This window comes from Heteronotia binoei, chromosome 7, assembly GCF_032191835.1.
Source record: "Heteronotia binoei isolate CCM8104 ecotype False Entrance Well chromosome 7, APGP_CSIRO_Hbin_v1, whole genome shotgun sequence".
NCBI lineage: Eukaryota > Metazoa > Chordata > Lepidosauria > Squamata > Gekkonidae > Heteronotia > Heteronotia binoei.
In genome coordinates this window covers 56232588-56254817 of record NC_083229.1, presented here as the reverse complement: position 1 = coordinate 56254817, position 22230 = coordinate 56232588, and the positions used below count along the sequence as shown (strand labels likewise).

At 40.6% G+C, this 22230-nt stretch overlaps 1 protein-coding gene across 1 annotated transcript in view; it reads left to right on the top strand.

Moving 5' to 3' along the window:
- The window catches only part of SULF1 (sulfatase 1), a 157398-nt gene that overhangs the window by 110358 nt on the left and 24810 nt on the right, over positions 1–22230 (top strand). The window contains exons 6-10 of the mRNA XM_060243665.1: positions 6334–6484; positions 7474–7649; positions 8206–8334; positions 8612–8668; positions 9487–9616. Of these exons, the coding sequence (XP_060099648.1) occupies positions 6334–6484; positions 7474–7649; positions 8206–8334; positions 8612–8668; positions 9487–9616 (643 nt within the window). The remainder of the gene's footprint in view (positions 1–6333; positions 6485–7473; positions 7650–8205; positions 8335–8611; positions 8669–9486; positions 9617–22230) is intronic.

Here is a 22230-nt window from a genome sequence, read left to right as displayed (position 1 = left end):
CAAAAGTGATATCACATTGTTCTAGGGATCACTGGAAACTATGGTGAAACCACAGAGTTTCCAGCCATTTCTAGACCAAAGTAACATCACTTGCAGGAGTACCTGAGTCCATGACACAGAGGTTGATAGTGTTATTGTGTGGCGCCAAATCAGTGTCTGCATTCCTACTTTCATGTGTGAGACTTTGGCTTAATGATAAGTTACAGGTGCATAGCAGGAAAGCCTCTGTTGCTTGTTCTTTAATGCATTCACACACATAGGGAAAAGTATGTTTATTTATATTAAAAGTCTATAAGCCTGCTAATGTGTCTCAGTGTGACTGTCACCCTTATCCTCTGATCTGCTTCTGCATATCTGGATTTCTGGTGACTGTCTCTGTTAATCCTAAGAAAGTCAGGATGCTTTTGCCACTTGTTCCTCTAGAACTGTGCATCAGCCGATTGTCAGTTTATTCTGCTGCAACATGCAATAATGGCAGCTTGTGTCATTGCTATCCAGTTCCATCCCTTGAAATCCCCCTTCAGACAAGAAACCTGGTGACCTTGGGCCAGCCATGCACTCTCATCCTAACCTATCTCACATAGCTGTTTGAAGATAAATTGGAGGGGAGGAAAATAGTGTAAGGCATCCTGAGCTCCTTGTAGGAAGTGTGGATAAAAATATGATACAGCTACTAGCGCAGAAGGAAAGCTAGACCTGAATCACTCTAAAATCAAGGTCCCTGTTTAAAACAAACAAAAACAAAAAAGCACCTTTATTTCAGAAAATCTTTTTGTGTAAGGTTCAAAAGACCATGTGTTGAGTTTGTGTATGTATGCTAAAGCTCCTCTTAGATCTTGCAGCACCATATGCAATTCCTAAAACTTGGTGGTAGGGTGGGGTCTCCACAGAAGTCCTTGATATTGAAGTGAAAACTGCAGTCAGAAGTTTAAAGAGGTGGATGTGGCTCAGGGCAGGAGCAACAAAGCCTAATTTTAAAGTGTGGTTAAGAGACTGGAAGTGGCCCATGGGCTCATGTGCTCCTCCTCTTCCCCTGTATATCTTTCTGTCTCGGACCACAAGGTTCTCCTTACCTATTCACTGAAATTCATCTTCCTTTTACAGAACTATGGAGTGTACCAAGCTGAACATGTTTTAACCATAATTAGATTCAAGTCAGAGACTGAAACTCTGGTTTTTGTTCAACAGTGCCCACATAATATCAAGCCATAAAAAATGCTGAAAAGGGAAAGAAGCAGGAGAGATGAGGCAAAGCAATGACCTTCTGCATTAAGCATATGGAACATGTAACCTTTAAGATTGTGTAAAGGACTTTGATCATTTTGTAGATACTGAACTTGTTCTCTTGAAGGTGTGTAAACATCTTTCACATATACAAAGGTATCTTCACAGACACTTCCCTGCATGATTGGGAATGCTGAAAAAGCAGAGTTCCTGGTCATGGAGAGAGTGACTTCATGCATACACTGGTACACACATAGCTACACACATTCAAGTGAACATGTGTAAGTTAGCAGTGGAACTAGCCACTGCAGTGTCAGCTCCCCTCAACTCATTCAATCCCCCCCATTTTGTTTTATGAAAAGGACATAAATTAGGTAAACCTGAAAATTTGTATTTATACTAAACTGTATTCATACATACATGAAATGTTTGAGCCTTCTAACTTGAGGAAGTTAAAAAAAACACAAGTTGAGTATGTCTCACCCTACATATCTAGTTGTTTTATATACTTGGCATCCTATTTCAAAGTATTTTTCAACAGCTGCAGAAGAGAGACCCACATGGATTATGTTTTATCGGTGAACAGGTTAAGAGTTCTGTTGAAAGAAGTGAGACAAATTGAAGACAAGCTGCCAGCAAATTTGCTTAAAGGGCTGCTTTCTGTGGCAAGGAACATTGTCAGCTTGTCTTGAGCAAAGAATGAAAAGAAATCCAAGGTCTTGTGGAAAATATTTGACCCCCTTCCCCCCCCCCATAAAAAAACAACTCCAGTCCAGACAGCAACACAATCCTCATGCGGAGGGGGGCGGAGGATTTGTAATTTGAACGTTTAACCCTTGAATTTTCTGCCTTGGTGGTCAAGTGTCATTTTCCTCCACATGTTAAGTTATAGCCATCTGACCCTGGATGTTGTTTTTAAAAATGCAGAAGTTGTGGTATCAGGGAAGTGGGGCTGTTCACTAGCTCTGCAGACTTAGATGGAAGGCTGTTAATTACACTGAAGAATCAGGGTCCTCTAGGAACCATGTGCAAGTGAAATTCCTATTAAATTAGTGGCACTCAAGGTAATGATTGTTTAACTGTAGAAAGTCTACCTTTTGGTGCTGTTCCACTGCTAACTTATACATATTCACTTGAATGTGTGTAGCTATGTGTGTATCAGCGTATGCATGAAGCCACTCTTTCCATGACCAGGAACTCTGCTTTTGGATCAAAAGACATTTGTTTACAGATTTGTCTTGTGGGTTCATATTTGTGAAGCTGCAGTCTTATTTAGTAGTCATTCGTCTTTTTCAATTACTTCACAGAGATAACAGATATTAAAGCTTGTGATGGTGAAGGCTTCAAATTGAAAATAAGATCCCAGAGAAAGAGAGAGTGTACTATTCATATGCTATATTTAAATAACAGCACATATTCTTGGTGACTACCTTGTGTTGGTAGTTCTCCATGAGAGGAGGACTGTTGAATTAGGGTTCTTGTGTTTTAGAGTGGTGATGGAAGAGATGGTAAGGGTTGGATAATTGTAATATGGCTCTCCTATAATCTTTTAAAATGTGGTTTTGGTTAGGTGGTTATGAAGATTCTTTTGTAAGTTTTTATTTAGTATCAGAATAGCTAGAAATCTAAAGTGTGACCCATAGGAACAGTAGGAAAGGGATAGTCAGCGAATATTTTTACAATCAGATAACCCACCTGAATCGTTGTTCTGCTTTCTATATACAGAAGAACTTGGACACAACAGAGTTTGCTTTTCTTTTCTTTTTCTGAGCCCTAGACACTCCCACCACCACTGTCGGCACTGTGCAAGCTGCCTTGAGCTTTTTCAAGGGGAATAAAGATGCATCCTATTGTGAAAGCATCTGGATCACTGCTTCCTTGCCCTAATCTGGAATTGACTAGTTGCATCATAATATACGTGAGGATGTGCACCCCTTTCACATTCTGCTGCAGATTTCATATAAAGCTAGAATGGGTCAGGTGAAAGTCTTTCTGTATAGCAGGGAATAGAAACCACCAGTGCAGTATAGCAAGATGGAGAGAGCTTTTGGCAACTGGAAATAGGGACTTCCAAGTGAAAGCAGCTCAAGGGCTTTGTCCTTCATGTGACATAACTGGAATAATGAAAAGTGATTGTTTAAGATAACCAAATCCAGTTGGCTACAGCATGTGTTTTTGGGTGTGCTGCAATAACATGACTATTGAAGCCACAAAGAGACATGAACGAATGCAAAAGGCCAAGTGGGCAGGAGTTGTTTGGGTTTAGCAGGGAAATTTTCATATCCCTCAAAGGTCCATTTCTTGCTTCAAAGGTGCTTGGGCTCAAAAATTCATTCCTGCACTAGATTTTCCTTAGTGTAATCCATATCAAGGCCTTAATTTCAACTAATGTGCTTTGAGATGCACTTGCAGTCATCTAATTTGGCAGAATCCATCTATGTTGTTGAAGTAATTTTTTTAAATGCATCCAATATGAGTAATACTGTTGCAATGTCAACAAGGCTTTTTTTACTGTATTTGAGTGGTTACTGTCATATTCCTACTTGGATCTTGCTGAGGTAAAGGAGCCAATTTGTTAATTTTCAACTTTGAATGAGCAGTGTGCATGTTGCTAAAAAGAGCCACTTGACTTTCTCATTTTTAAAGAAAAAAACTTATTTTTGTCTGTGCTTCCTCCATGGTTGGAATTTTAATGTTAGAGATATTTAGTGTAATAAATGTGCCACAAGATGTGCACAATATGTACAAATTGATAGATATTGAGTAGTATTTTTAATTTACCATTGAAGTAATTTTTCAGAAGAAACTAAGGAAGACATGTATCATGCAATAAACTATAATGGTAAGTTACAAGACACAGCAATAGGAAAACCACAAAAACATTATCATTAACAATAATATAAATCCTGGCAGCCATCCTAAGTAAAGTTTTTGTTGGCATGGTTCTATTGAAGTCAGTGAGGCTCTGTTCCAGAAGAACAAGTGTTTTTGGATCTCAGCATAGCATCCCAGACCTACAAATTCCCTTCAGTATGGGAGATCAAGGTCAGGCTGTACTTTATTTAAAGAATTGCTAATGCTGGGAAAATGCATTTTGGATTTTCTCTACCTTTTTTTTTTTAAGGAGTGGGCTCTCATTAGAGTTTAAATCAAGTTAGTGATATGAATAAGAATTCTTTTCTTTTCTTTTTTAACCCTTGGGGATAGTTCATAGAGGAGTAAAAGATGGACTTTTTTGCAGAGGGGCAGGATGGAAGGGAAGCTAATGAGCTGTTTCTCTGTGTTCACTCTCACTAGGGATCCCTGATGCCTTAAGACAAGCAGTTTCATCTGGTCAGGTGAACTCCATTGTCTGTTTATTTTTGGGCACCATTTACCCAACTCAGAAGGATTTCTTGGAAAATTCCACCCAAACAATTAGCTGTAGTAAATGATCTAAACACCACATTAGTACACTCAGGGAAGGAAGGCAGTTGGAGGAAATGCTTGAGGATGAACAGGACCCTGTGGTTATAGTGCAGCCTATAACACTCCAGCCCGTGGAACTCTTTGTTGCCTGGACCTTCTGCCATCAATAAGGGAAACTAGTTCTTTGTTTGAGGAATCTCAAACCCAAGAGTCTACCTTTCTTTTGTTAGACCGTGGCGGGGAGGCGGGGTTCAGTGGTTGTTTACTACTCTGAGAGCATCTGAAGATCATTTCTGCAGTAGTGAAATTCCCCGTGTTGATTTTTTTTAAAACTGTGCTTTATGTGAAATTGTCTGCAATAGATTTTTCCTCACCAGGCACAAACTCAAAGTTTTTTCCTTCTTAACCTGAGTTTTTAGAATCCCCAGTTTTGTGTTGCATCTGAAATGACCCTTTGTGTCTCAGGTGAAATGCTTTTGCATATCATGTCTAGAAGAGGTCTCTGGTTATGCTAGTTAGACTGGTTATCCTAGTTAGACTGTTGACTGGAATTTGCTTTTTAATATCTAACCTAATTTATTTGGCAGGAACTGATGGGGGGAACTGTATATATGCTTTTTCGTACACAAAATAAATATAGTGTGAGCCTCTAGTACCAATCACTCTCAGTTCCTTGGTGTTCATGAAACTTTATGAAATCTTACATTGACTGGATTTATGCTCCTAACTAAATCTTTTTTCTCAAGTGACTCTAGAGATGTTTTTAAATCTGGAAACAATCATTTGTAAAGATAGTAATCAATTTTCTTTAAAGAGAAAAAATCAGTGGTAGTACTGATTTTTGGACTAGGTATACAATTATTTCAGGTGAAGTTTTTTGAAAATCTGGTTAAAAGTTCATGAACATTTTGTGTGATCTTCTGTATGACTCTTAGATACAAAATTATGGAGATTCTCAGAAAAGCCCCTATGAAATCTAGTGTATGGAATACTGGAAGTGTTATTGGCAGGGCTATTTTTGTAGGAAAAGCCCAGAAGGAACTCATTTTCATATTATACCACACCCCCTGACATCGCCATTGTTTTGCACAGGGCTTTTTGTAGAAAAAGTCCAGGAGGACCTCATTTGCATATTAGGCCACATCCCCAACACCAAGCCAGCTGGAACTGTGTTCCTGTGCATTCCTGCTTTAAAAAAAGCCCTGGTTATTGGGAAATTGAAGGGTCAGATCTTGAACCACAGTAGATATGTTGGGTGGCTTTGCTTACTGGATGATAATTTGGCAAAAAGGAAGAGTTATAAAAGTCTTCTTAACATTAAAAAAAATTAAAGACTCATATAACATGAGCTCAGAAGAGCCCCATGGTGCAGAGCGGTAAGCTGTAATACTGCAGTCCAGGCTCTGCTCACGACCTGAGTTCAATCCCAGCAGAAGCTGGGTTCAGATAGCTACTTGGCTCAAGGTTGACTCAGGCTTCCATCCTTACGAGGTCGGTAAAATGAGTACCCAGCTTGCTGGGGGAGGGGAAGTGTAGATGACTGGGGAAGGCAATGGCAAACCACCCTGTAAAAAGTCTGCCAAGAAAATGTCATGATGTGACATCACCCCATGTCACAGCATGCTCAGGTACATGTGAGAACTAGAAATATGCCACAGGGATTTTAAATTTTTGAATAATTAGTATCAATTTATTTTCCAGAACTCCCAGCTACAACTATGCACCAAATATGGATAAGCACTGGATTATGCAGTATACAGGTCCTATGCTTCCTATTCACATGGAATTTACAAATGTCTTGCAACGCAAAAGACTTCAGACTTTACTTTCAGTTGATGATTCCATGGAAAGAGTGAGTTAACAAACAATGAAAACCATTCTATCATTTCTAAATGCTGCTGCAATGTAAACTTAATCTGAATTGGTAGCAGGGTAACTCCTTATCCTGGCGTTGCAGTATTTTCTAAACATGTGTGGGTCAGTTTTCTTATGTCCGAACATTCCCCCCCCTTTCTACAGATAATGTGTATAGAGAAGAAACAAGTGTTTTCTGTATCATATGGAAAATGTGTGAACATAGAAACCTGTGGGATTTAGTAGAACAACTCTCCTTCAGACCACCTTCACATTGGGAGGGATCTTGGCAAGATGCTCTGCAGTGTATTTCCTCTTTCCTGTACATGCTGAGAGAAATGTTCCCCAGTGACTGTGTGTATGTGTGCATATAAAACCGCAACACGTCTCCTGACTTGCCAGTATTTGTGAGCCTTGAAAGAGTGTGAAAGTCATGCTCTGTAGGCAGGAGATTGTCCCAGAGGCCTTGCACCATTACGCGGGTTTCTGATGTACTTGCTGTTGGGAAGGGTGCCTGGACACTAAGTGAGCAGCCTGTGGGTGTCTGTGCGGGAACTGAGTGTTCTCTGCCATTTGCTCCAGCTGCTCTCCTTGGTGGGCAGCAGCTCTGTCCTCCCACACCTCTCTCCTTCTTTTCTCTTGGCAGTAGTTCTGCAGCACTACTGCTTTCCTAAAGTAGGAATGAGCATCAAAGTTCAGTAGCTAATTTTGCCAGCCTAGACTGTCCATTCACCCTGATGACAAAAAAGCATAGACTTTCCATGCTGTGGAATATGTTTACTCACTGAAGAGGCTTTCAGCCTCATGTTCTATCAAGACACCTTGTAAATTATATTAGTTGATGCCCCAGTATGACTATGAGCTCTTGTAATTTTACCATTTACCTAAATAGTTGTATGAGATTGTTTACATATGAATGTGTCTGTATGAACTAATGTGTATATCGTTACAATTGATGAACTATTTTTTTCGTATGCTGTGTTTCAGTTATATCATATGCTAGTGGAGACTGGAGAACTGGAGAATACCTACATTATTTACACTGCTGACCATGGTTACCATATTGGGCAATTTGGACTGGTCAAGGGGAAGTCAATGCCATATGACTTTGATATTCGCGTCCCTTTCTTTATTCGTGGTCCAAGTGTAGAGCCGGGATCAGTGTACGTTCTCCTAAGTCCGCAGCACAGCTGTTGTACCTAATGTAAAATATTTGTAAGCATATTTGATTGTCCTTCTTAGTGGCTGGTTTTATTTCATCAAGATTATTGCAAAGCATTGGTTAAGAGGAACAAAATATGATTTTTTCCTAGTAGATGTTGATTATTTTTTTAAGTGTACATGAGCATCCATGTATATTTAGACCTATAACAGTTTTGTTTTGCTGCTAAAGAGTTAATGGGGTCGTGTGAGGACATCCTTTACTCATCCTGACTTAATAAGGTGGATAAATATAGATTTTGTTGCAGGTTTGGTGAGAGTAGCACAGCTGTTTTGCCTTCCTGCTTAATGTAAAGATTCATTTTTATATCAAGAAATGTGCTTAGTGTGTCTGTTGTGAAGTTGCAGTTCTAAAAGGGGAACTTGTCTTAGTTTATTTTATACAACTTTATATGAAAGTGCTGTTCCAGCATTAATTGGCATTCAGATTCCACATGGATGGGAAAGGTTATGTCTAATGCTCATAATACAACTCTGACGTTTTCTGTTAATTTGCAGAGTATCTCAGCTAGTGCTGAATATTGACCTTGCTCCAACTGTTCTGGATATTGCAGGACTTGACACGCCTCCAGATATGGATGGCAAATCTATTCTAAAACTCCTGGACCTTGAAAAGCCAGGAAACAGGTGGGTGCAAACTGTTTCTTAAAGTTTGTTGTTGGCCATCAATATCTGAGTAAATAAAGTAGACAGAAAATGAACTGAGGTAAAACAAGAATTGGTTACTGATCTGCATTTTCCCCAACTCAAAACCATTTTAAAGAGGACATTTATAAAACTGTGGGAATCCATGAGAAGATGGTTAGGTTGGTTTGAAGGGGGGAAATGAATTCATCACCTTTAATTGCCTGGACAAACAAATAGTGACATATGCCAACAGTAAATATTATTATTTTAATTTCAGGTTTCGAACAAACAAGAAAACCAAAGTTTGGCGTGATACATTCCTTGTGGAAAGAGGGTAATTATGGGAGCTGAGAGATGTCTGGGGAAATTGCTTCCTTGAGCAACTACACTCCTTTTTTCATTTTAAGTGGGCAGAAGAGAATCTTGCATCTTGTTTGCAAACTTGTTCACTTCTTGTATGGAAACTTATTAGTCGCCTTTACCTTGGCTGTTTTGAACCATCTATTAAGTTACCACAAGTAGCTTCTTGTGGCAATTTTTGAGGCCCTGTTGCTTTCTTGTTCCTCAACATTTACTTCTTTGCTGTTCAGAACCATCTATTCAAAGCTGCCTGTGCATCTGTAGCCTGCGGTAACTTGTGCTACATGGTCTAATTTTTGTCCCAAGTTCATTCCTGGAAACTGTTTTCAGTGCTTGTACTTGCCCTGAAATATCTGAAGCAATAGTAAACTAGAATGCCTCTGAACATATGTGGAGTACTTTCCCCTTAATAAATCATCATAGGAACCCACTCATTTGTGAGTAAGCAAGGGAGCTTATGTGAAGGGGGATGGCTCCTTGACAAATTGCCCTTCCTTTAACATTAAATACCTCCTTTATAATTAAATATCTCTTGGTGCTGCTTTGGCTAAGATCAGGAGAGCCATTTGGGGATCTGAGCTTTTCCCAGACTTTAGTTTGTCCTATACTATACATAGGGCATAGTTCTCTAACAAATTATTGGTAGTGTCTGTGCGTTTGGTTTGATGAGGAGGGTGTTCAGTTTTCAGGGCAAGTGGGGGGACTTCCTGCTGACATTAGGGAAAGACTAACAATGTTTTCTTCATGTGTGCTATAAAAAAATCCCAAAGGCTTTTTCTTTCTCTTTTAAAGTAAATTTCTGCGCAAGAAGGAAGAACCAACCAAAAATGTCCAGCAGTCTAATCACTTGCCAAAATATGAAAGAGTAAAGGAATTGTGTCAACAGGCAAGATACCAGACACCTTGTGAGCAGCCAGGCCAGGTAAGCTTCAGATTATTACAATATTTCATGATACCTTTTCCAAATGTGCCTCTTTGAGATATGATGCATTGTGTGAATGACAGAAGTCCTTTTCAGGTATTCAGTTTTTGTGCTCCAACTATTTGTAATGGAATGTACTACGGGCAGTCCTCCTGGTACGTATGGTTGTCCTTCAGAAATCTGGGATTCTGTTAACACATACTGAAGCTGTACATACATGGAAAATAAACATTACCTCATGCATACAAAATGGTAGCTATGCATATTGGAGGATAGCACATTCCACACAGTTGGAGCACCAAAGGGTTAATTCAAGGGCAGTTAAATGGAATAGAAGATGTGCCCTGGCTGATTTAATTTCATGTTATTGGCTGACCTGGTTCTATATCAGTGTTTTTATGAGGGCTTGTGTGGCCACTGAAGTGTGATTTACAAATGCAGAGAGAATTATTCAGAACTTTTCAGGGCAAGTGGGGAAACTCTGAAGATTTTGGTCTGCACCTTCTCTTCATTTTCAGTGGCTTCTGACCACAAGAGAAGGACAGTTGTTTTATACTAATACTATACACTGTGGGTAAAAATCACAGGTCCTAGATTCCTCCCTCCTTTATAACAGGCAAACAGCAAAAAATAAAATTAAATTAAAAAACAACAACTGATGGCTGTGAGGCACAAAGATCTCATTGAATTTAGCCTGAGTTCTCTTTCATATGCATAAAGCATAAATATTTATAGGAAGTTCACTGAAGTGCTGTATTATGTCCCAAGTTTTACTTGTGGTTTGGGGTGGTTGTTTGATAATAACATTGCATGCTTGGGGGATGGTAGTGATTAAAGGTTAAGAACCACTACTGTAGAAAATTTTACCAGGAGACTGGTTTTACTGAGCCACAAGGAAACATGGGATATAAAAATTTTAGTAGATAAGGGTTTCAGCTTTGAAATGCAGAGAAATTATTTATTGGTGGCAGTGGTTATGTGTTGTCTAGATCTTTGTAATGATGCTTGTTTTAACTAAGGGCTTGAATGAGCCATGAACTAGAATGGTGGTGAAAAGTGCCATCAAGCCACAAGTTCATTTAAGTGACATTTAATGCGATCTAATGAGTTGAAAGTGCCGTATTTGAAGCATGTGATCTGGACACTTGTCGAATTTTGCATGGATGCTTGGAGATATTTTTGAGACGAGGAAGATATTTTTGATACAAAAAATAATCTTCTGTTCTTTTTGGGAACTAATCTCAGCTGTAGGTTACACTTCACAATGGTGCTGACATGTGGATCATGCCTTCACAAGAAATATCTTCAATTAGTTAAATACCTTTAAAATATTTTCCACAAATTCTCATAAATGTGTTTAAATCAAAACATTTCATTTGGCTTTTTAAAAAACTATATAATGGAGATTTAGAGAGTTGGTCTGAAGAAAACATATTACATAGCTGAAGCAGTGACACTGAAAAAACCAGCATTTCCAGAGGATCTTAGCATATGGTAACTAAATAAATAATGGGCACTATTGCTATATATTTGTTTTTGAAGGCTTGGTTATAATACAGATAAAGCTGACCAAATTTCAATCTTACTAAAGGCTTTTACTCTGGATTGGGGATTTTTTATGACTTGGGAGTCAACATTGAGAAAAAATGTAAACTGCCAGGTTTTCAGTGACCTCTAAGCATGCCTTCCATAGAGGTATCTTATGTAGACTCTGTAATTAATTTCCTCGTTACAGGAACGGCTTTGATGGCTGTTCAAAGCTGTTGCAGAATATTTACTAAACAGAGTTTGTTTTACATATTTAAGTGAAGATACTGAATATAAACCCCTGTTGACACACTTACAAATTCAGTAAAGGGAAGGCATCATTTGTCCATAGAAGCTGGTTTTAAGTCTGAGGATGGTCTCTCCCAGAAAGACTTCATGGATTCTGCTCAGGTGTTCAGCCAGGGGAGACTGGAACACAGAGCTGGGCTGTGGTTGCTTACGGTTCTGGCCTGGGAAATGCAAGTGAAAAACTTGTAACAGTTGAGGAGAAATATAAGTGCAGAAGGGAAGTGGTATACAGAATTGCCTCCTAGTAAGGCTCTGAAGTTCCTTTTAAACAGGAGCAGAATTGTATATATAGCTCTGTGGCATTTGTCTGTTGGTCTTGGGATAGCTGGTCCTGATCCAGTGTTGGCTTGAATGCCTTGGCTTGCTAATACAAGCAAATGAACTAAACTGTTTGAGGCCAGCTATGTTGTTGGCTGTGACAGAACAAAAAGCTAAAATGGTGCCTCGAAATGTGTCTTCACTGCATTTTTTTGGGGGAGGGGGTGTCAGGAATATATTAATGATGGAGTTGTAGACAGCAATTGTTATTTGTAAGGACTGCTATTTCAATGAGCTCTTCTAGTCCATGGTCATCATGAGGTGGTAAGGCTTTGAAATGCCATGGCTGACAAGTGGCTTCTATCCCATTGGTTCTACTGGTGCAATACAAAATTTATTCGTGCCATGGTTGCTAAAACTGAGTCATTTGATCAGGCTCTTTAGAGTTTTCATTTCTCTAGCCACAGTTTGGGTTATTTTTTAGGTAATTGTATATAAAGCTTGTATATAGGAAGGATGAGAGAGTGAGATTGAGCAGAGGGCTTAGAAATTTCAGCCTCTTTATTCAGTGTGTGTGTGTGTGAATGTGTGAGAAAGTCCATGTTACACAACTGTTTGGTTTATACATGACAGTTCACAGGAAAAGGAATGAAAGACTCATCTTGTATTCAAAACTGTCTCCAACAGAAAAATTCATCTGCAATGGGAAAAGAAATTGATTTTTAAAAATCATTGCTTCGGTTTGCTGTTGATGACTTCCACAACTTGAACAGAGCTAAGACCAAATCTCAGCTGAAAATGCAATGACCCCTTTAACCTTTCTCCCCACCCATAGACCATAGAGGTGGGGGCAGGCCTTACACAGCCATCTTGCTAAATATGCTCCAGGCCCTCAGTAGGGGTCATTCACCAGAGACTTCCAGGTGCACACACACACACATGTATGCACACATAAATACAAAATACAAGTGGAGTGCCTCAAGGATCTGTTTTGTTCAACATCTTTATAAATGATTTAGATGAAGGAATAGAGGGAATGCTTATTAAATTTGCCAATTATACTAAATTGGGAGGGGTTGCAAGTACAGTAGAAGACAGAAACAGGATACAGGATGACCTTGATAGGCTGGAAAACTGGGCTAAAATCAATAAAAATGAATTTTAACGGGGATAAATGTGAAGTTCTGCATTTAGATAGGAAAAATCCAATGCATGGTTATAGGATGGGGGAGACTTGTCTTAGCATTAGTATGTGCAAAAAGGATCTAGGGGTCTTAGTGGATCATACGCTGAACATGAGTCAACAGTGTGATGCGGTGGCTAAAAAGGCAAATGCAATTTTGGGCTGTATCAACAGAAGTATGGTGTCCAGTTCACATGATATGATGGTATCACTTTATTCTGCTCTGGTAAGACCTCACTTGGAGTATTTTAAGAAGGATATAGACAAGCTGGAATGGGTCCAGAGGAGGGCGACAAAGATGGTGAGGGGTCTGGAGACCAAGTCCTATGAGGAAAGGTTAAGGGAGCTGGGGATGTTTAGCCTGGAGAGGAGGCAACTGAGAAGTGATGTGATCACCAACTTCAAGTACTTGAAGGACTGTCATATAGAGGGTGGTGTGGAATTGTTTTCTGTGGCCCCAGAAGGTAGGACCAGAACCAATGGATTGAAATTAAATCAAAAGGGTTTCCGGCTCAATATTAGGAAGAACTTCCTGACAGAGCGATTCCTCAGTGGAACAGGCTTCCTTGGGAGGTGGTGGACTCTCCTTCCTTGGAGGTTTTTAAATAAAGGCTGGATGGCCATCTGGCAGCAATGAAGATCCTGTGAATTTAGGGGGATGTGTTTGTGAGTTTCCTGAATTGTGCAGGAGGTTGGACTAGATGACCCTAGAGGCCCCTTCCAACTCTATAATTTTATGATTCTATGAAAAATACTAAGAAAAAAGCAATGCAAAATCTGGGCTATAGGAATTAGAAAACCACTAGGAATAAGGCCTGTTGTGGAGAAAAATACAATGGGCTTTAGAAAGAGGTTCTGGGTGAGTGCCCTCCCACCCTTGCTGTCTTCCTATTCCCCAGATTTTTTTTTTTTGCCTGGCTTGGTTGTGTTACAGTATACCATAGAATATGTGCTTGAAGGTGGCCATTTTCTGTAGGGGAATTGATCTGACTTCAGCTTGCCATCTCCCCCCTCTGCAGCCTCTACCTAGGAAAAGTAGTCTTCACAGTGTGGACCGAAGCAGGATGGAAGCAACCTCAGCAGGGTATAATGGCACAGAGTCCACCCTACAAACAAGCCATTTTCTCCAGGGGAACAGATCTCTGCCATTTCTGGAGAGTAGTTGAAATTCTGAGTGATCTCCAGCCTTCACCTGGAGATTGGCAACATTGGTTCCCCAAGAGGAAATGGCTGGTTTGGAGGGTGGCATTGTACCTGTCTAAGGTCCCATCCATCCTCAAACCTTACCCTCTCTAGGCTCCACCCCTCAAATCTCCAGGAATTTCCCAACCTGGAATTGGCAGCCTATCTGCTGGAGCTGGAGAACAAGCGTGAGCACCGTATGGAACAGACTTCTATATTGATTCAAACTAAAAAAAATTATGCAGTTCAATAAAATTTCCCAATATCAAAGTGTCTCAAGTATCTTCATTTATTAGAAAAGTGTGACTACTGTCACCAAATACATGTGGATATTCAATTCATGATATGTACCATAATCAATGAAGGATGACTTTAAGTGGATCCTCTTTCAGCACATTACAGCCTCCACCAAAACCAAAAGTTGACAGGCAAAACTGGTCTAAGTCAGGTTTGATTGTTGGAAGTCTAAGTCACTTTGTTGGAAGTACAAGAGAAATACAGTTTATGAAGGAAATGTTATAATTGAACAAGTTAAGGCTTGGATAAAGCTTGCAGCGAAACAGGGACTTAAACCAGTCAGAAGATGTTGATTGGCCGATTGTAGAGACCTCCTGGGCTTGTATGGGGAGAGACGGTTCCAGGCCACGTAAGGCTTTAAAAGTTAATATTAAAACCTTGAAACGGATCCGGTACTTGGTAGCCAGTGCAGACTGCAGAGAAATGGCTGACTGCCTCCCCATAAGGCAGTTCAGTCAGCAATTGTGCTGCTGCATTCTGCACTCGCTGGGGTTTCCGGATCAGTCTCAAGGGCAAGCCTGTGTAGAGCGAGTTACAGTAATCCAACCTGGAAGTGCATGGATTGCTGTGGCTAGGTCCTGGGGAACCAGATAGGGCGCTAGTTGTTTGACCTGCTGAAGATGGAAAAAGGCAGACAGTGCAACTGCTGTGACCTGGGCCTCCATAGAGAGGGTGGCATCCAGCATCACTCCCAAAGTCCTCACCTTCTGAGCTGGCACAAGAGGCGCACCATCCAGGGTGGGAAGTTGGATTCTTGTTCTTAGCTCCCCACGGCTCAGACACAGGACCACCACCATCTTTGCTGGATTAAGCTTCAGCCGGCTCAACTGTAACCAACTAGCCACTACTTCCAGCACCCTGGTCAAATGAATTGGGGTGGAGTCCGGCCGGCCAGCCATCAGCATATAGAGCTGGGTGTCATCTGCATACTGGTGACAACCCAGCCCCAAACCTCTGGCAATCTGGGCAAGGGGGCGCATATAGATGTTGAATATCACTGGCGAGAGAGTAGATTGCTGAGGAACACCACATTCCAGTGGATAACACCGGGAGATCTGCTCACCAATCACCACCCTTTGTCCCCGACCAAAGATAAAGGAGGAAAACCACTGTAAGGCTACCCCCTGAACTCCAGTGTTGGCAGGGCGGTGTGTCATTAGATCGTAATCGACCGTGTCAAATGCTGCTGTAAGATCTAGGATCAACAGCAGCGCTGACCCGCCTTGATCCAGATGCCTTCTAAGGTCATCTGTGAGGGCTACCAAAGCAGTCTCCGCCCCATGACCAGGACGGAAGCCAGACTGAAAGGGAACAAGGGCGGATGTATCCTCCAGGAAAACTTGAAACTGCTTAGCCACCGCTTTCTCAATTACCTTGCCCAGAAACGATAAGTTCGAGACTGGGCAGTAATTGGCTAGGACCTTTGGGTCCAAAGATGGCTTTTTCAAAAGCGGGTGAACCACTGCCTCTTTAAGCTTGGCTGGAAATACTTGCATTTGAGTGATCAAATGTGCATGCATTAGGGCATCTTCTTCTGGTCTGCCTTGCGAGTATGTGCATCTCTCTCTTTCTTGGTCTAGTCTCTGCCTCTCTCCAGCCTGAGCCAGGATCATGTCCCCGTCTTCAATACCAAAGCCAATAAATAATCTTTTGTGCTTCAGCCACTGTGTTGTATACAAGAGTAAATGGGGCTACTCTCATGTAAAGAAGGTGGAGTGAGCCAGGCTGCTAAAATGCTCCAATGTATGTGCAAAAAACCAACCAAACACAGCAACACCTCCCCCCCACACACAAACACACACCTGGAACAGATGGAATTCTTGAAGAGAAGTCTGAACATATTGTACTGATGGCACAATTATTTGAATTGACACAATGCAAAAGGTGGCTGCAATCTGAAAAACACCCTAGACAACTACTAGTTGTGTGTTTATATTTCTACCCTTTAGCTGGATTGCCGAAAGTGTGCCAAATCTGTGTGGAGAGAACACTTTTTGATTAACTGCAGGGTCAGCTTTACAGCTTATCCTGACTGTGTTGAGCTGGCTCTGAGCTGCGATTCAGAATACTTGAAAATCCTCCGTGGCTTCAGTCTCCATTATTTATTTATTTATTTATTCTATAATTTATATCCCGCCCTTCCCACAAAGTGGCTCAGGGCGGCTCACAACAACGACAAAACAATAAACAAGGTACAAAGTTAATACATTTAAAAGTCAAAACATTTAAAAAACCTAAAAACCTTAAAATCTTAACATTAAAACTATCCAGTATATTTCACTAAAATCTGATAAGCTACATTTATCTAGTCGGCATAAGCTAACCGGAAGAGGGTTGTCTTACAGGCCCTGCGGAACTGAGTAAGATCCCGCAGGGCCCTCACCTCTTCCGGCAGCTGGTTCCACCATGTGGGGGCCATTGTAGAAAAGGCCCTGTCTCTGGTTGTCTTGAGACGGACTTCCTTGGGCCCGGGGATGGTGAGAAGGTTTTGAGTCCCAGACCTCAGTACTCTCTGGGGAACGTGTGGGGAGAGACGGTCCTTCAGGTAGGCAGGTCCCAGGCCATATAGGGCTTTAAAGGTAATGACCAGCACCTTGTACCGGACTCGGTATGTTATTGGAAGCCAGTGCAGAGCCCGAAGGCCCGGCCGGATGTGCCCCCACCTTGGGAGGCCCAATAACAGCCGGGCCGCAGCATTCTGCACCAGCTGCAATTTCCGGGTCCGGCACAGGGGCAGCCCCATGTAGAGGGCATTGCAGTAATCCAATCTCGAGGTGACCGTAGCATGGATCACTGTTGCTAGGTCGTCGCGGTCCAGGAAGGGGGCCAACTGCCTTGCCCGTCTAAGATGAAAGAACGCGGACTTGGCAGTGGTTGCTATCTGAGCCTCCATGTATTCTCTATGAAGTAGAAGTCCTGTATTGTATACTTATACCTGGTGTTGGTCCAGAGAGACAGAACGAAGGATTTGGGTTGTGTACTAAGTCACTGCCTGAAGTGTTGGTGGCCTTGCACTGTTGGAAAAAGCAATGTCTGGTGTACAAAGAAGACTCTGCAGGGGACAGCAAGAAGACAAGTAGATAGGATAGTGGATCAGCACCTTCTCTCCTGTTAAGTGACATTCCTTGTCTTTCTCCAGATTGCTATTCTCAGGGCAATTTCCCCCCTCTTCTCTGAAGTGTCCCTTCTTCTTAAAAGTGTCTTAATCTTCTCTCTAAGCTTGAGATGTAGTTAGGACCTATCTCTGCCTCTCCTCTTTCCTATCAAGTTTGTCAATTCCTAAATAAAACTTTATCTACTGTTGTACTGTTCCTGTGCCAATTTCTCTGCCAATGAGCATGTAATGGTAGCTCTCTCTGTGTCTAGCAGGGCCAATACATGTTGCGGCATCAGATCGTGTTTTCTGTGCTTGCGGCTGAAGCTGAATGGCGCTTGCTGTATGGGTGAATATATAATGGCAAATTCATTGATATAAACAAATTAGGACCTGATATGTGTGGCAGCTAGACCTGAATTGTTGTTGTTGAAGTTTTACACTGGCTATGTGATAATATTTCTCTAAAAAGAAATTTGACAGGAAAAATGGAGTTGATTTAATGGAGTCAGATTGTGCCTAGAGCTATGCTGCCCCCTTTTGGCAACCAGGTAGATATGCAGTGATAAGCTTCAGGAATAAAAGCAGTTCTTCTCTCATTAAAAGAAAACCACCACAAACTTTTGTTTGATTTCACTAAAGCACAGACCCCACTTCAGGGCTCTATTTCTAAAATTAGGGGTTAAAATAAAGGCTTGAATAGTTAGGTTTGGGGAAGTTTTTTGGTCCATTGTGCTACCTGCAACTGGTGGTAGTATCTACTTTATGTGTAGGTTGGGTCAGAGGTAATGTGTGTGAAGTACTTGGAAGATTCAGAGTGCTACAAAACTCTTATAAAATTCTTAAAGTCTTGAATCTAGGATAAACAATAGTATTCCTTCCTCTGCAATGGCTTTCCATTAAAAAAATGTAATTTCGCTTAGCATATAGTTTGCCCAAGTTTAAGGTCAGCTGATATATATACATCAGTAATTCTCACTATCTAGTATAGCATATTGAGTATTATTCTGTAATTATCTCCTCCTGCCCCCCCCCTTTCTGTTTGTACCCATCTACATATATATCTGCCTGCTGAATGTGATGCAGTGGTTAGAGTGTAGGACTGGGAGATCCATGTTCAGATTACCACTCTGCCGTAGAAGCTTGCTGGCCTACCCTACATTACAGTGTTGTTGTGATGATAAAATACAGGCGAGGATAACAATATGAACTGCCACATTGAGGAGAAAGTAAATTAAGTAAATATACCTTTTGTATGTCTGACAAATGCATGCCACAATGTAAGTTAGTCATTTAAAATGCTTTTGGTTTGGATGCAACAGACTGGCATGCCTACCCATCCAGACTTCACTGACCTTTGTAGACTAATCCTAATTAGGTCTACTCTGAATTCTAATACAGTCTATTCAGTGGGACTTACTCCCAGGAAAGTGTCTTTAGGATTGCACTGTAAGTCGATATGTGCTTCAGTCATGCCCAACAGAATTCTTATCTCCAGCTCTTCTGATTCTTGCATCACCCACTGTTTATCTCTGTTCACAGTATATGATTTTCCTCCAGCACTACATGGAATCAGGACACCCTGACACTGTAGGCTGTTTAAATTATTAATTGTATTCTCTTCCATTAAGAAGAAGGAGCAGCTGTTTTTAAAGTTGTGATCTAGCAAGAAAAAGTGTACTTCTGCTGACATAAACATATTGCATATCTGCTTCCACTTCCATTTTTCTAGATGAGAAGATAGCAGCAAAGCAAGCTTAGCTTCTTTATTCCTCATTTTTAGATAACTTCTTTATTAAGTATTTTCTTTTTCTTCGGTATTCCATTCTTATTAGTTCTTGGTTATGGGTTAAGATGGTTGGGATGAAATTTTGTTGTTTTTTACCAAGCAGCTTTTAGTACAAAAGAACTAATTTTACCTTGTAAAACCATTAAACCATTATTTAACCTAACTACTTGTTCTTCTCCATCTGAAGATCCTAAAATACATTTCTGGAGAGATGTTTAGTTATCAAAGATTTCAGGTTTTCACGGCTAGTAACATCATTAAGGTTTGTAGAATCTTTCGGGATCAAGTGCCGTGTTCTATTGGAGAAAGTTTTCCTTCCAGACGTTTCGTTCTCAGCTGCGGAGAACATCCTCAGTGGCGTTGCAGCCGGAGCAGGCGCTCAGACCTTCTTGGCTGCTGTGCATTGAGTGGCCAATGCACAGCAGCCAAGAAGGTCTGAGCGCCTGCTCCGGCTGCAACGCCACTGAGGATGTTCTCCGCAGCTGAGAACGAAACGTCTGGAAGGAAAACTTTCTCCAGTAGAACACAGCACTTGATCCCGAAAGATTCTACAAACCCTAAAGATGTTTAGTTCTTTACAAGAAATATTTTATATATTATATATAGCTGTGTAAAGTCTCTTACTAAAAATCTATTTAAACAGTCTCATTTACATGGAGTTTTATGCTCTCATAGTGGAATTTTTTTTCTGGCTAACCTAGTAACCAATATCTGCTAGTAAATAATCTTTTAAAAGTTCCATTATGCTTCATGTGCCTGAAATCATGGCTCTGCTTTAACAGTTCTTAATGAAATCAAGTATTTGATGGTGGGAAGCTGAACTGATGTTGACTTATTTTGATGTGATTGCTGTTTGGCACTCTGGATCATAGTGAAAACTGTGAAGCAGCCCAGTAGGATTGGATGCATGAACAGGGAACATAAATGAGATGAGCTTTGTAGACTTTACATGCATGCCTTCTTTCACTGATGTTCACATTCTGTTTACAATAAATAGGCTCACTTTGACATTCAATCCCAAGTTGCCAGTATCCTAAAACATATCAATAGGAATTTTGTAATTCTCTTAAGACCATTTGAAAGTTACAAGGTAGTGTACTTTCAATCTTCACAGCACTCCTTCTCAAATTGGATGTTAAACAATGCAGGGAGGGGGAACGATTTGCAGAACGATTGAGTTAGTTTGTGGCTACTCTAGAAGATCTCAGACTGTACCTGTGCCCTACAGCCAATTTTATTGAAAATTAATATATCATTCAGTAATGGCTAAAACTTGATTATTATTCACCTTCTTTCAGCCTGATTGTCCATTTTAAACAAATTCTTTGACAAGACACACTGCAGGGTTCCCAGGAACTGTAACACCAGCTCCAGGGATCTGCTTCAGTGAGCTATTACTTGGCTGCAGTTCTAGCCTGGGCTTGTTAATTTACTCGCAGATTCTTTTCAGCTATGTGTGCCATCTCGTGGCCACTATGCGCAGCCCTATATACTTAATGATTTGTAGCTTTACAATTCAGATATTTTAAATTTTTCTGATGACAATTCTTCTATGACCCTTTAGAAAAAGACTTACTGCTGGTTCCATTCCCCATTTCTGCCCCCTGTTTATCTTCTGTTAATCCATTAACCTTACAAATATAAAAGAAATATACGTGTAAAAATTCTCATAGAGCCTTCTTCAGGGTCAGAGAAGTGAGCAAATTTCCAAGACCAGCTCTTAGGTAATATTTCGGCTCATTTGGCCAGCCTGATGTTCACTAAGTAATGAGGTGATGGGAAGGGCACTAATGGAGTTGAAAGGGGTTTATGACTCTAACTAAGCAAAAGATACTGATTTGGGTTGCAAGGTGGGAAAGTGAAGTTCTGCTGCGGTCAGTCAGCAGTACATGTGATGGTAGGGAGTAATCTTAGACCAGTTCCTTCCTCCTTTTTGTTCCTTGTGAGCCCCTGCCAAAGAATCAAACAGATGTGTCCCACAGATCTCCATTTTGTGATCTCCCATTTTTAAGGACAAAAAGCTGATTTGGATGAGGATCATAATACTGGAGGAGGGGGAATTCAAATATTGATCTCAGTTTTTCTTGTTGCAACTCTCTCAGGGCTGTAATCTGCCCCACAGCAAAATGAACAAAGAGATATTCCTGTGGTTTCCCTGTCTTTTCTCCTATGGGGCAACAAACAGCAAGTTTGGAAGCTTGATTCCCATTGGGAAACAAGACATGGCTAAACTGGAGAAGATGATGATGCATGCTGCACTAATTTTTTCCTCCTTCAGGGAGAAAACAGTATCTCAAATAGCAGGGCCAGATCTAAGGGAGGCAGAGGGGGGTGTTTGCTCCAGGCGCCGATGGAGGAGGGGCACCAAATTGGGTATGGAGTTCATTGTATTCTATGGGACTGTAAGATAGAATGGCCCATAAGGGGTGCCATTTTTTAATTTTGCCCCCCCTCAAAAAACATGTAGATCTGGTCCTGTCAAATAGCCTCTGTGTATCAACCTTAAATATTTACATTTACTTAGAAGCAAGTTGTATTGGTTCTTCTATTAAGTGTCTTCAAAATATGGTTGGTTAAACATGCAGCCAGACATTTCTTTCATGATCTTTCTAACTGCTCTGATCTCATAACTTTTTTCACTATGTTGCATGGATGTATCAGCAAACAATAAAAACACTACATGGATTATTTTACTGCTGCCTCAGTTATTTTACACAGTGATATACTTTTCCATTTATATGTTCTTTTAGAGAATGACTAGAATATAAATATTAAATATATCAGAGCTACAATAAGAAAGAAGTTATTTTCCAAGGAGGGAAGCTTAAGAAAACTATGCTTTATTTCAAAGTTTGCTATATTGTAGATTCCCTTGCCTAATCATGTATTTGAAATATATTTAGATATATTTATACTTTTTACTAGGATTTTTAAAATTCACATTATACTAATTCAGGTATTCCTAGAACACTGAA